General features: G+C 39.0%; 1 protein-coding gene across 1 annotated transcript in view; it reads right to left on the bottom strand.

Annotated features, from left to right (window-relative positions):
- Positions 1–253: 253 nt before the first annotated feature.
- HSD17B12 (hydroxysteroid 17-beta dehydrogenase 12) overlaps positions 254–15,694 on the bottom strand; it is a 412,681-nt gene continuing 397,240 nt past the window's right edge. Inside the window, exons 10-11 of the mRNA XM_053720221.1 lie at positions 8,411–8,560; positions 254–729 (exon numbers count right to left, since the gene is read on the bottom strand). Of these exons, the coding sequence (XP_053576196.1) occupies positions 622–729; positions 8,411–8,560 (258 nt within the window). The 3' untranslated portion in view covers positions 254–621. The remainder of the gene's footprint in view (positions 730–8,410; positions 8,561–15,694) is intronic.

Here is a 15,694-nt window from a genome sequence, read left to right as displayed (position 1 = left end):
TGGCTTCTAAACTTACATTCTTGCTTTTCAAATAAAGATAGCAAGAGAATGAAGAAAACATGATAATAGGAGTAAATTTGCAAGTTAAAAAATTGCATGCTCTATCTGAATCATGAAAGACAAAATTTGGGTTCAGTGTCCCTTTAAGGTAAGTTATGTTGATATATCACATACTACACACAACCAAATAAAGGACTCGAGGACTCGTTTATTATAACCTCTCATCTGTAAATTATTAAAAGAAAAACTACAATTCAATTGTAAACTTTTTTTATTTTTATTTAAATCGGGTTCTTTTTTTATTTAAAAAATCTAGTTATTGTTAAGCCCATCACTGCTGGTGTACAGTACTCTTCCCCAAGCTAATACACAGCAAGTAATAGCCAGTGATACAGTATAAATCTATCATTAATGGTCAGGATACAGGCAGCCAGAGGAGATCTACATACGTATGTTTAGTAAAGCTATTTACAAAGATATGACCCTGGCAATCTTCAAGGTCTCATTAGCTGATCTCTATGTTTTTTATATTTCCCAGTCAGCCCTGAATCTTCTCCATCCATTGTACAAAGACCCTAATAAGCAAAGAGTTTCTCATTTAACCAGTCAGTTCTCGGTTTTCTAGTTGGACTTTGCCTTCTTCAGGAACCGGGCTCTGAGGCCTTTGTTCATATTCATGCCCATGTTAATGGTGGTAGACATGGGGAGCAGACAAGTGGTGAGCCAGCCCTGGTAAGAGATAACAGGTATACATGTAAAAAAAAACCCATCAAAATGTCATATCAACTACCCTTTTAGGAGATATAAAAGATACATTTGTACATGTATGTAGTTTTAAGCTTGTGAGATGATATCTATTAGGCTTGTCTGGTAGCCCAGAGATTAATCTTTCGGTATTTACAGGCAAACAAGAATTGGCAATAACAATGGGATCACCAATCCTTTTTCTCATAGGTCACACTCAAAAACATAATTTATGTAAGAACTTACCTGATAAATTCATTTCTTTCATATTAGCAAGAGTCCATGAGCTAGTGACGTATGGCATATACATTTCTACCAGGAGGGGCAAAGTTTCCCAAACCTTAAAATGCCTATAAATACACCCCTCACCACACCCACAATTCAGTTTAACGAATAGCCAAGAAGTGGGGTTATAAGAAAAAAGTGCGAAAGCATATAAAATAAGGAATTGGAATAATTGTGCTTTATACAAAAAAATCATAACCACCACAAAAAAGGGCGGGCCTCATGGACTCTTGCTAATATGAAAGAAATGAATTTATCAGGTAAGTTCTTACATAAATTATGTTTTCTTTCATGTAATTAGCAAGAGTCCATGAGCTAGTGACGTATGGGATAATGACTACCCAAGATGTGGATCTTTCCACGCAAGAGTCACTAGAGAGGGAGGGAAAAAATAAAGACAGCCAATTCCTGCTGAAAATAATCCACACCCAAAATAAAGTTTAATGAAAAACATAAACAGAAGATTCAAACTGAAACCGCTGCCTGAAGTACTTTTCTACCAAAAACTGCTTCAGAAGAAGAAAATACATCAAAATGGTAGAATTTAGTAAAAGTATGCAAAGAGGACCAAGTTGCTGCTTTGCAAATCTGATCAACCGAAGCTTCATTCCTAAACGCCCAGGAAGTAGAAACTGACCTAGTAGAATGAGCTGTAATCCTTTGAGGCGGAGTTTTACCCGACTCGACATAGGCATGATGAATTAAAGATTTCAACCAAGATGCCAAAGAAATGGCAGAAGCTTTCTGGCTTTTTCTAGAACCGGAAAAGATAACAAATAGACTAGAAGTCTTTCGGAAAGACTTAGTAGCTTCAACATAATATATCAAAGCTCTAACAACATCCAAAGAATGCAACGATTTCTCCTTAGAATTCTTAGGATTAGGACATAATGAAGGAACCACAATTTCTCTACTAATGTTGTTGGAATTCACAACTTTAGGTAAAAAGTCAAAAGAAGTTCGCAACACCGCCTTATCCTGATGAAAAATCAGAAAAGGAGACTCACAAGAAAAAGCAGATAATTCAGAGACTCTTCTGGCAGAAGAGATCGCCAAAAGGAACAAAACTTTCCAAGAAAGTAATTTAATGTCCAATGAATGCATAGGTTCAAACGGAGGAGCTTGAAGAGCCCCCAGAACCAAATTCAAACTCCAAGGAGGAGAAATTGACTTAATGACAGGTTTTATACAAACCAAAGCTTGTACAAAACAATGAATATCAGGAAGATTAGCAATCTTTCTGTGAAAAAGAACAGAAAGAGCAGAGATTTGTCCTCTCAAAGAACTTGCGGATAAACCTTTATCTAAACCATCCTGAAGAAACTGTAAAATTCTCGGAATTCTAAAAGAATGCCAAGAAAAATGATGAGAAAGACACCAAGAAATATAAGTCTTCCAGACTCTATAATATATCTCTCTGGATACAGATTTACGAGCCTGTAACATAGTAGTAATCACAGAGTCAGAGAAACCTCTTTGACCAAGAATCAAGCGTTCAATCTCCATACCTTTAAATTTAAGGATTTGAGATCCTGATGGAAAAAAGGACCTTGCGACAGAAGGTCTGGTCTTAGCGGAAGAGTCCACGGATGGCAAGAGGCCATCCGGACAAGATCCGCATACCAAAACCTGTGAGGCCATGCCGGAGCTATCAGCAGAACAAACGAGCATTCCTTCAGAATCTTGGAGATTACTCTTGGAAGAAGAACTAGAGGTGGAAAGATATAGGCAGGATGATACTTCCAAGGAAGTGATAATGCATCCACTGCTTCCCCCTGAGGATCCCGGGATCTGGACAGATACCTGGGAAGTTTCTTGTTTAGATGAGACGCCATCAGATCTATTTCTGGAAGCTCCCACATTTGAACAATCTGAAGAAATACCTCTGGGTGAAGAGACCATTCGCCCGGATGCAACGTTTGGCGACTGAGATAATCCGCTTCCCAATTGTCTATACCTGGGATATGAACCGCAGAGATTAGACAGGAGCTGGATTCCGCCCAAACCAGAATTCGAGATACTTCTTTCATAGCCAGAGGACTGTGAGTCCCTCCTTGATGATTGATGTATGCCACAGTTGTGACATTGTCTGTCTGAAAACAAATGAACGATTCTCTCTTCAGAAGAGGCCAAGACTGAAGAGCTCTGAAAATTGCACGGAGTTCCAAAATATTGATCGTAATCTCACCTCCTGAGATTCCCAAACTCCTTGTGCCGTCCGATGCAGCAGTCATAAGACCTAGAATTTCCATGCATAAGGCTACCGAAGGGAATGATTGTGACTGAAGGTTTCGACAAGCTGAAATCAATTTTAGACGTCTCTTGTCTGTCAAAGACAGAGTCATGGACACTGAATCTATCTGGAAACCCAGAAAGGTTACCCTTGTCTGAGGAATCAATGAACTTTTTAGTGAATTGATCCTCCAACCATGATCTTGAAGAAACAACACAAGTTGAGTCGTATGAGATTCTGCTAAATGTAAAGACTGAGCAAGTACCAAGATATCGTCCAAATAAGGAAATACCACAATACCCTGTTCTCTGATTACAGACAGAAGGGCACCGAGAACCTTTGTAAAAATTCTTGGAGCTGTAGCTAGGCCAAACGGCAGAGCCACAAACTGGTAATGCTTGTCCAGAAAAGAGAATCTCAGGAACTGATAATGATCTGGATGAATCGGAATATGCAGATATGCATCCTGTAAATCTATTGTGGACATATAATGCCCTTGCTGAACAAAAGGCAAGATAGTCCTTACAGTTACCATTTTGAACGTTGGTATCCTTACATAACGATTCAATATTTTTAGATCCAGAACTGGTCTGAAGGAATTCTCCTTCTTTGGTACAATGAAGAGATTTGAATAAAACCCCATCCCCTGTTCCAAAACTGGAACTGGCATAATTACTCCAGCCAACTCTAGATCTGAAACACAATTCAGAAATGCTTGAGCTTTCACTGGATTTACTGGGAGACGGGAAAGAAAAAATCTCTTTGCAGGAGGTCTCATCTTGAAACCAATTCTGTACCCTTCTGAAACAATGTTCTGAATCCAAAGATTGTGAACAGAATTGATCCAAATTTCTTTGAAAAAACGTAACCTGCCCCCTACCAGCTGAGCTGGAATGAGGGCCACACCTTCATGTGGACTTAGAAGCTGGCTTTGCTTTTCTAGAAGGCTTGGATTTATTCCAGACTGGAGATGGTTTCCAAACTGAAACTGCTCCTGAGGATGAAGGATCAGGCTTTTGTTCTTTGTTGAAACGAAAGGAACGAAAACGATTATTAGCCCTGTTTTTACCCTTAGATTTTTTATCCTGTGGTAAAAAAGTTCCTTTCCCACCAGTAACAGTTGAGATAATAGAATCCAACTGAGAACCAAATAATTTGTTACCCTGGAAAGAAATGGAAAGTAGAGTTGATTTAGAAGCCATATCAGCATTCCAAGTTTTAAGCCATAAAGCTCTTCTAGCTAAAATAGCTAGAGACATAAACCTGACATCAACTCTGATAATATCAAAAATGGCATCACAGATAAAATTATTAGCATGTTGAAGAAGAATAATAATATTAGGAGAATCATGATCTGTTACTTGTTGCGCTAAAGTTTCCAACCAAAAAGTTGAAGCTGCAGCAACATCAGCCAATGATATAGCAGGTCTAAGAAGATTACCTGAACACAGATAAGCTTTTCTTAGAAAGGATTCAATTTTCCTATCTAAAGGATCCTTAAACGAAGTACCATCTGACGTAGGAATAGTAGTACGTTTAGCAAGGGTAGAAATAGCCCCATCAACTCTAGGGATTTTGTCCCAAAATTCTAATCTGTCAGACGGCACAGGATATAATTGCTTAAAACGTTTAGAAGGAGTAAATGAATTACCCAATTTATCCCATTCTCTGGAAATTACTTCAGAAATAGCACTAGGAACAGGAAAAACTTCTGGAATAACCACAGGAGATTTAAAGACCTTATCTAAACGTTTAGAATTAGTATCAAGAGGACCAGAATCCTCAATTTCTAAAGCAATTAGTACTTCTTTAAGTAAAGAACGAATAAATTCCATTTTAAATAAATATGAAGATTTATCAGCATCAATCTCTGAAACAGAATCCTCTGAACCAGAAGAGTCATCAGAATCAGAATGATGATGTTCATTTAAAAATTAATCTGTATAAAGAGAAGTTTTAAAAGATTTTTTATGTTTACTAGAAGGAGGAATAACAGACATAGCCTTCTTGATGGATTCAGAAACAAAATCTCTTATGTTATCAGGAACATTCTGAACATTAGATGTTGATGGAACTGCAACAGGTAATGGTACATTACTAAAGGAAATATTATCTGCATTAACAAGTTTGTCATGACAATTAATACAAACAACAGCTGGAGGAATAGCTACCAAAAGTTTACAGCAGATACACTTAGCTTTGGTAGTTCCAGCACCAGACAGCGATTTTCCTGAAGTATCTTCTGACTCAGATGCAACGTGAGACATCTTGCAATATGTAAGAGAAAAAACAACATATAAAGCAAAATTGATCAAATTCCTTAAATGACAGTTTCAGGAATGGGAAAAAATGCCAATGAACAAGCTTCTAGCAACCAGAAGCAAAGAAAAATGAGACTTAAATAATGTGGAGACAAAAGCGACGCCCATATTTTTTAGCGCCAAATAAGACGCCCACATTATTTGGCGCCTAAATGCTTTTTGGCGCCAAAAATGACGCCACATCCGGAACGCCGACATCTTTGGCGCAAAAGAACGTAAAAAATGACGCAATTTCCGGCGACACGTATGACGCCGGAAACAGAAAAGATTTTTTGCGCCAAAAAAGTCTGCGCCAAGAATTACGCAATAAAATGAAGCATTTTCAGCCCCCGCGAGCCTAACAGCCCACAGGGAAAAAAAGTCAAATTTTTAAGGTAAGAAAAACAATTGATTCAAGTGCATTATCCCAAATATGAAACTGACTGTCTGAAAATAAGGAATGTTGAACATCCTGAGTCAAGGCAAATAAATGTTTGAATACATATATTTAGAACTTTATAAACAAAGTGCCCAACCATAGCTTAGAGTGTCACAGAAAATAAGACTTACTTACCCCAGGACACTCATCTACATGTTTGTAGAAAGCCAAACCAGTACTGAAACGAGAATCAGCAGAGGTAATGGTATATAAATAAGAGTATATCGTCGATCTGAAAAGGGAGGTAAGAGATGAATCTCTACGACCGATAACAGAGAACCTATGAAATAGACCCCGTAGAAGGAGATCACTGCATTCAAAATAGGCAATACTCTCCTCACATCCCGCTGACATTCACTGCACGCTGAGAGGAAAACCGGGCTCCAACCTGCTGCGGAGCGCATATCAACGTAGAATCTAGCACAAACTTACTTCACCACCTCCATAGGAGGCAAAGTTTGTAAAACTGAATTGTGGGTGTGGTGAGGGGTGTATTTATAGGCATTTTAAGGTTTGGGAAACTTTGCCCCTCCTGGTAGGAATGTATATCCCATACGTCACTAGCTCATGGACTCTTGCTAATTACATGAAAGAAATAACTGTAGCTCAAAATCATAAATATGCATCAAGATAACCCCTGCTTAAAAAGGCACACACTAGTAACATTTCTCTGTGTATTATAAACATTTCTCAATTTTGGATTCCCACTAGAATCGGCGCTCTCCCTAAACGGTCTCCCAAAATCCACATTATCCCATATATTTCAAGAATATATCATCTCCTCAAGACTGTGTACAATCCCCACACACCAGCCCTATCGATTCTGCACCAAAGATGTTTACACTAGGATCCAAACACCTCTCTCCAAACATCTTAATAGTGGATCACAAACATCTGTGTATACAGCACATTTACCAAATATCAGCTCTGTAGATCTCAAACACATTCATAATAGATCCTTCAATTTCACTTCAGACATCCTTTCAATGAAACCCCCTAATTCTCAAAACATCCTGCCAGGGGCCTTATACAAACAGTCTTCATTGGGTGCCTAACACACACTTAAAACTTTCTTCTCGTAGAACTGGGACAATCAAACATCCTTCTTTTGAAACCTCACACACATTACTTCAGTATTCTCCAACAGAAGCACAAACCCAGTCATATACTTGCTAAATAGCCTGCAGCTGGGCTCATTGGCACAAGTACTACATTGTTAATGAAACAAAGTACATAAAGGTTTATTATCCACTTTTCCTCTTATCAGACCTGCATCATCAGCAAATATGTTCTCCTACAAAACAAAATCCAAATAAGATTATATTTGCAGGGGGAGTGGATCACTGCACACTACTTAGATGTTTCTACACCTCACTTCCTCATATTTCCTGAGCAATACCCTGTACACTCAAATACCTTTTCTACATGGACTACTACCAGATCATTTCCCCATGGACGCCGCACAAACAACACATATGCATATTACATATAGACTTTTTCTGTAACATCTAAATCAGAGCTGGCCAACTGGTGGCCAATGGTCCATATGCGCTCTCTGCACTAGTTGTAGCCGCCCCTGGGAAAAAGCAGAGCTAATAATGTGTAGTAGAGTTTTTGTGGCCATGGGAAAAATTGGAAGTAAAGGTGTACATTGATGACGTCTGGTGGGTGTGCAAACAAGGTGGCCTTAACTCAAAAGAGTTAACTCTGCAGGGGAGAACAGCAGATAGGCACCATACAGCCTTAGCTAAACCATCCCTGTGCCATTATTTGTTTAATAGCTATAAATTAAAATTTGACCCTTACAGACCATGCATACTACCAACCCCCCCCTCACTTCCAAATTAGCAAAAGCCAACTAAAAACATGCTCAAACTGTCTCCTTTCAGACCAAGCTCAATCATTTCCTAAAACATCCTCTCCTAGCATGTTATTTTCCACTTGAATGGACACTGAACCCAATTTTTTTCTTTCATGATTCAGATAGAGCATGCAATTTTAAGCAACTTTCTAATTTACTCCTATTATCAATGTTTCTTTATTCTTTTTGTATCTTTATTGAAACGCAAGAATGTAAGTTTAGAAGCCGGACCATTTTTGGTTCACAACCTCGGTTCTTGCTGATTGGTAGATAAATTCACCCACCAAAAAACAAGTGCTGTCTGGGTTCTGAACCAAAAATTGTCTGGCTCCTTAGCTTAGATGCTTTATTTTTAAAATAAAGATAGCAAGAGAACAAAGAAGAAAAATTTTTTATAATAGGAGTAAATTAGAATGTTGCTTAAAATCGCATGCTCTATCTGAATCATGAAAAAAAATTGGGTTCAGTGTCCCTTTAAGAATGCACATTCACCAAATTTCCATTCTTACTAAGCATACGTAAGTGTATATTATACACTGATTACATACCATAAAGGCATGAGGCAAGTATCCATTTGTCTGGGACTGTAAGCCGACTGTGTTAAGTGCCGATCTCACATATGTTTCAGGACTTGGCTTGTCCCATGTTGGCTTCCGGATTTTGCTCAGTTTGGTAGCCACAAAGAAAGGGAGCACACTCTGTGGGATAAAATAAAGAGAATCAGTGCCAACTATTAAAAAATAAATAAAAATAAGTTGTAGGATAACAGTGATTGCATCTGCCAAGTGTCAGATGGGCCCATGATTAAGTAGAATAAAGTGTGATAATAAAAAAATGGCATTAAAATATGGATTATGAGATAAAGAACACTGTTACACACACACGTGCAAAATAAAAAACAAAACATATCTGTGGAAATGACACTGAATAGTCTAAAATATGATTTGCCTTACATTATGGAGAAAAAAAGGCTGGTTGTAAATAGTGACAGGTCCTTATTTGCTTATCAGATGATGTCCCAGCAGAAAGTGTCATCACAAAAAGAAATACACTATAATATATCAAATGCAGTGTTCTATCCAGAGGCCTTTTTAGTGGGTAAACCACCCAGCTGATTTTAACGGACTACATGGCTAAACTTTAAGCCAATATCAAGCGAACATTAAATGTTTTCAATGTTTGTTGCTCAAATTATCATTTGGTCAATTTATGTAAAATTATGCAATGCATTTGTGCATTGGATAGTTTAAGTAACATTTATAAATGAGGGAAATGTTATAATATTGCAAAGTATTACACTGCTCCCACCTGGTTACTGCATGATGCCACCACAAGCGTTTTCTGTGGAGAACACTGAAATGGTTTCTCTCTCTTCACTGAATGTTAGTAGATTTTTAATCTAACAATATTTGTTCTAATCTGTTGCTTAGTTTTTGGAATGAGATAATCCAGGAGCATTTAAACGATATTTTTTCTTTTTATTATTATAGTTTTTTTATTCCTAATTAACCTTTTGTGTTAAATGGAGATTATTGTGCAAATTAGAGCATGTAATTTTAGCACTAGCAATCCTGCAATGCTATGTGTTTAACCCCTTAAGCCATTAGGACGTAGGTACTACGTCACAAGGTACTTTGTCCAGCATACCCTGTTGACGTAAAATGGACGTCCAACCTTCTGGCTCATGCTGCACTCTCCGCTGTCAGCTTTGACAGCTAAGGCTGCAGCCAGAGGCAGAACCATAGGTATCGAACCATATGAAGGTAGATCGCCGATACAGACACTGACACTCTGAGTCACTGTCTCTATCACCTTGTAGTGAGTGGTGTGGGAGGGAGGCTGGCAAGTGGAATATCGCAGGGGGGGGGGGAGGGTTCCCTACGCAACAGAAAAAAATGTTTACTGAGGGAAGGGAGGTATAGGCCGGCCTCTACACTGCGGAAATGGGTGAGGGAGGGGAGCCCTGTCAATCGGTTGGGGGGGGGGGGGGTCACTACACTATAGATTTTTTTATTATCAATAAATAATAAGAAAAAGAAAAAGGGAGAAAAAAAGAAACATGCAAAAAATGGGTACTGCCAGACAGCTACTAGTACGTAATATGGCTGCTACTAGTTTGGGGGGGGGATCATGGAGGGTTAAGGAAGGATTCCTACAAGAAGAAGAAAAAAAAATTAGTGCCAGTATCTAAGATGGTGGTGAACAGTGGGGGGTGAGTGAGGAAAGAGAGCTGTTTGTGAGGGATCGGCGGGTGGGAAGTGTTAGATGGGGGAGTCATCTCTACACTACAATTAAAATTAAACTTACATCATACCCGATTAACCCCTTCACTGCCTGAAATGTTTTAAGTGTGGTGCACAGCTGCAATTAGCGAATGTATTACCAAAAATCAATGACAAAGCCACGTATGTCTGCTATTTCTAAACAAAGGGAATCCAAGAGAAGCTTTTACACCCATTTGTGTTATGACTGCACAAGTGGTATGTAAATAATGTCAGTGAGAAAGTCAAAGTTTTTGAAAAAGTTATTTTTTTTTTTATGATCGCATTTGAAGGTAAAATGGTGGCATAAAATATATGCCAAAATGAGCCTAGATCAATACCACAGGTTGTCTACTAAAATGTTATATATATATATATATAATAAAAAAACAAGGCTCTATTACTATTTAACCTTTTAAAGCCGTTCTGACGTTCTATTATGTTCTAACCGCGCTGGGCTTAAGCGCAGCAAGGATGGAATAGAACGTCCAAGCAGTTTGGCTGTCCTGAAGCCCCCCTGACCCAATCTCATCATTGTAATCTCGCGATCGCGTGCACGATTGTAGGATTTCAATTTGTTTACATCGTAATGTTCTGATGTAGACAAATTAACTGTTATGAAAGGGTTAAAGGAAGCAATAGCAAAAATGCTAAAAATTCTCTGGCACTTTGGCCCAGTTTTTCTCTAAATACAGCTACAGAGCCAAAATGGTAGCAGCAGTAGCACAACCCAGCTGTGTGATTGACGATGCTGATTGGCTCTCCAGCTGTATTTGTGGCAGTTAAACACATAGCATATTAGACACTGCACAATAACCTTTAGAATGTTAAAAATAATATTAGAATAACACTTTGTGCATCACTTAAAAGTTATGGTAAAATTTGTTTATTTTGAAATAGTGTTTATAAATCTATGGTAACTAAATACTGAAACTGCTAAGTTATTTATTTTTATGATCCTTTTAAATAAATTATGATTTTTATCCTTAATGTAATACTGTTTGTCCCAACCGTACGTAGATATCAATGCGCATTCATGAGGCATGTAAATTTAACAATTTAACGCATGTTATCTTCTGGAGCGGCGAGCTGTGGATCACAGCTAGTGTATCTCCTGCAGAGAGAGCGTAATTCTCATGCATTAACAAACTAAAATCAATAGCAATATATATATATATATATATATATATATAATGGCGTGACAGTTTTCACAGATATTGTTTCCCGTATAGAGAGCGCGATTCCCCACACACATTGACTAAGGAGCGCATGATGAGGTAATTTTTTTTTTTAAGGAATAAATGCCGTAGGGGAAGCGACTTGATTGGATGCTGCATGGGTGGAGGGAAGGACGATAAGAAATATATCAATTAATAAAAAATGTTGTTATGAATGAAGATTGCACTAAAATAAAACTTTTTTTTTTTTAAATTTTTTTTTTACAGCTACCAACAGTAATATACACAATGGACACAAGATGGTGCTAGAAGGTCGGATTATACACCAAACCATCTTTACATCCATGAATGTGTATAGATGGACCACTGAAACAAACAGAAATAGAGACCAGGTAAGGCTTAGATCACTGCACTCCCAGTCTGTCTCTATGTTTCTGTTCTTAGGTACATAAAATATAATTCATCTCACCTCTTACATATATATATATATATATATATATATATATATATATATATATATATATATATATATATATATATATATATATATATATATATATATATATATATATATATAAAGATGAGGCGAGGGAGAGAGGAAGAAAGAGAAAAAGAGAGGGAAGAGAGTGAGTATATATATATATATATATATATATATATATATATATATATATATATATATATATATATATATATATATATATATATATCAAAGAAGAAAGGCTGCAGAGGTAGTCTTCAATATAAAAGTCCAAAATTTATTGATACTAAGTAAAAAAGTTAAACATGAGGGTGCCAACTGTGAATAGCAAAAAGTATCACAGCAGTGAAATTGCTAACATGTTACGGCTCTAGGCCGTAATCATAGCTAGCGAGTATGTCTATCACATGATTTAAATACTCTGCATTAACCTCTCATTGGTTAAAAACAACACATGCCGTTAACATTTGGTAAACGCTTATTTAAAGGTATATAAACCCTTGGAGAAAAACTCAAACTACACTTCTGCCTTTATGTATTAAAGATCTATATTCTATACATACATATGATATGCACTTTGCTTCTAATATATTAATTAGGACATTTTGAAATTGCATACAAAATAGTATACTACATGATAGTAGATACAATAAATATACCGGATAGTCTCTAAATACTGTAAGGATATACACACATATAAAATAGAAAAAAAAAGAAAAACAGAATTTATGTTTACCTGATAAATTTCTTTCTCCAACGGTGTGTCCGGTCCACGGCGTCATCCTTACTTGTGGGATATTCTCTTCCCCAACAGGAAATGGCAAAGAGCCCAGCAAAGCTGGTCACATGATCCCTCCTAGGCTCCGCCTACCCCAGTCATTCGACCGACGTTAAGGAGGAATAATAGCATAGGAGAAACCATATGGTACCGTGGTGACTGTAGTTAAAGAAAATAAATTATCAGACCTGATTAAAAAACCAGGGCGGGCCGTGGACCGGACACACCGTTGGAGAAAGAAATTTATCAGGTAAACATAAATTCTGTTTTCTCCAACATAGGTGTGTCCGGTCCACGGCGTCATCCTTACTTGTGGGAACCAATACCAAAGCTTTAGGACACGGATGAAGGGAGGGAGCAAATCAGGTCACCTAAATGGAAGGCACCACGGCTTGCAAAACCTTTCTCCCAAAAATAGCCTCAGAAGAAGCAAAAGTATCAAACTTGTAAAATTTGGTAAAAGTGTGCAGTGAAGACCAAGTCGCTGCCCTACATATCTGATCAACAGAAGCCTCGTTCTTGAAGGCCCATGTGGAAGCCACAGCCCTAGTGGAATGAGCTGTGATTCTTTCGGGAGGCTGCCGTCCGGCAGTCTCGTAAGCCAATCTGATGATGCTTTTAATCCAAAAAGAGAGAGAGGTAGAAGTTGCTTTTTGACCTCTCCTTTTACCTGAATAAACAACAAACAAGGAAGATGTTTGTCTAAAATCCTTTGTAGCATCTAAATAGAATTTTAGAGCGCGAACAACATCCAAATTGTGTAACAAGCGTTCCTTCTTTGAAACTGGTTTCGGACACAGAGAAGGTACGATAATCTCCTGGTTAATGTTTTTGTTAGAAACAACTTTTGGAAGAAAACCAGGTTTAGTACGTAAAACCACCTTATCTGCATGGAACACCAGATAAGGAGGAGAACACTGCAGAGCAGATAATTCTGAAACTCTTCTAGCAGAAGAAATTGCAACTAAAAACAAAACTTTCCAAGATAATAACTTAATATCAACGGAATGTAAGGGTTCAAACGGAACCCCCTGAAGAACTGAAAGAACTAAATTGAGACTCCAAGGAGGAGTCAAAGGTTTGTAAACAGGCTTGATTCTAACCAGAGCCTGAACAAAGGCTTGAACATCTGGCACAGCTGCCAGTTTTTTGTGAAGTAACACCGACAAGGCAGAAATCTGTCCCTTCAGGGAACTCGCCGATAATCCTTTTTCCAATCCTTCTTGAAGGAAGGATAGAATCCTAGGAATCTTAACCTTGTCCCAAGGGAATCCTTTAGATTCACACCAACAGATATATTTTTTCCAAATTTTGTGGTAAATCTTTCTAGTTACAGGCTTTCTGGCCTGAACAAGAGTATCGATAACAGAATCTGAGAAACCTCGCTTCGATAAAATCAAGCGTTCAATCTCCAAGCAGTCAGCTGGAGTGAAACCAGATTCGGATGTTCGAACGGACCCTGAACAAGAAGGTCTCGTCTCAAAGGTAGCTTCCAAGGTGGAGCCGATGACATATTCACCAGATCTGCATACCAAGTCCTGCGTGGCCACGCAGGAGCTATCAAGATCACCGACGCCCTCTCCTGATTGATCCTGGCTACCAGCCTGGGGATGAGAGGGAACGGCGGGAACACATAAGCTAGTTTGAAGGTCCAAGGTGCTACTAGTGCATCCACTAGAGCCGCCTTGGGATCCCTGGATCTGGACCCGTAGCAAGGAACTTTGAAGTTCTGACGAGAGGCCATCAGATCCATGTCTGGAATGCCCCATAGTTGAGTGACTTGGGCAAAGATTTCCGGATGGAGTTCCCACTCCCCCGGATGCAATGTCTGACGACTCAGAAAATCCGCTTCCCAATTTTCCACTCCCGGGATGTGGATAGCAGACAGGTGGCAGGAGTGAGACTCCGCCCATAGAATGATCTTGGTCACTTCTTCCATCGCTAGGGAACTCCTTGTTCCCCCCTGATGGTTGATGTACGCAACAGTCGTCATGTTGTCTGATTGAAACCGTATAAACTTGGTCCTCGCTAGCTGAGGCCAAGCCTTGAGAGCATTGAATATCGCTCTCAGTTCCAGAATATTTATCGGTAGAAGAGATTCTTCCCGAGACCAAAGACCCTGAGCTTTCAGGGATCCCCAGACCGCACCCCAGCCCATCAGACTGGCGTCGGTCGTGACAATGACCCACTCTGGTCTGCGGAATGTCATCCCTCGTGACAGGTTGTCCAGGGACAGCCACCAACGGAGTGAGTCTCTGGTCCTCTGATTTACTTGTATCTTTGGAGATAAGTCTGTATAGTCCCCATTCCACTGACTGAGCATGCACAGTTGTAATGGTCTTAGATGAATGCGCGCAAAAGGAACTATGTCCATTGCCGCTACCATCAACCCGATCACTTCCATGCACTGAGCTACGGAAGGAAGAGGAACGGAATGAAGAATTCGACAAGAGTCCAGAAGTTTTGTCTTTCTGGCCTCTGTTAGAAAAATCCTCATTTCTGAGGAGTCTATAATTGTTCCCAAGAAGGGAACCCTTGTTGACGGGGATAGAGAACTCTTTTCCACGTTCACTTTCCAGCCGTGAGATCTGAGAAAGGCCAGGACGATGTCCGTGTGAGCCTTTGCTCGAGGGAGGGACGACGCTTGAATCAGAATGTCGTCCAGGTAAGGTACTACTGCAATGCCCCTTGGTCTTAGCACCGCTAGAAGGGACCCTAGTACCTTTGTGAAAATCCTTGGAGCAGTGGCTAATCCGAAAGGAAGCGCCACGAACTGGTAATGTTTGTCTAGGAATGCAAACCTTAGGAACCGATGATGTTCCTTGTGGATAGGAATATGTAGATACGCATCCTTTAAATCCACCGTGGACATGAATTGACCTTCCTGGATGGAAGGAAGGATAGTTCGAATGGTTTCCATCTTGAACGATGGGACCTTGAGAAATTTGTTTAAGATCTTGAGATCTAGGATTGGTCTGAACGTTCCCTCTTTTTTGGGAACTATGAACAGATTGGAGTAGAACCCCATCCCTTGTTCTCTCAATGGAACAGGATGAATCACTCCCATTTTTAACAGGTCTTCTACACAATGTAAGAACGCCTGTCTTTTTATGTGGTCTGAAGACAACTGAGAC

Source organism: Bombina bombina, chromosome 7, assembly GCF_027579735.1.
Source record: "Bombina bombina isolate aBomBom1 chromosome 7, aBomBom1.pri, whole genome shotgun sequence".
NCBI classification, from domain to species: Eukaryota; Metazoa; Chordata; class Amphibia; order Anura; family Bombinatoridae; genus Bombina; species Bombina bombina.
This window is presented reverse-complemented; position numbering and strand designations above follow the sequence as displayed.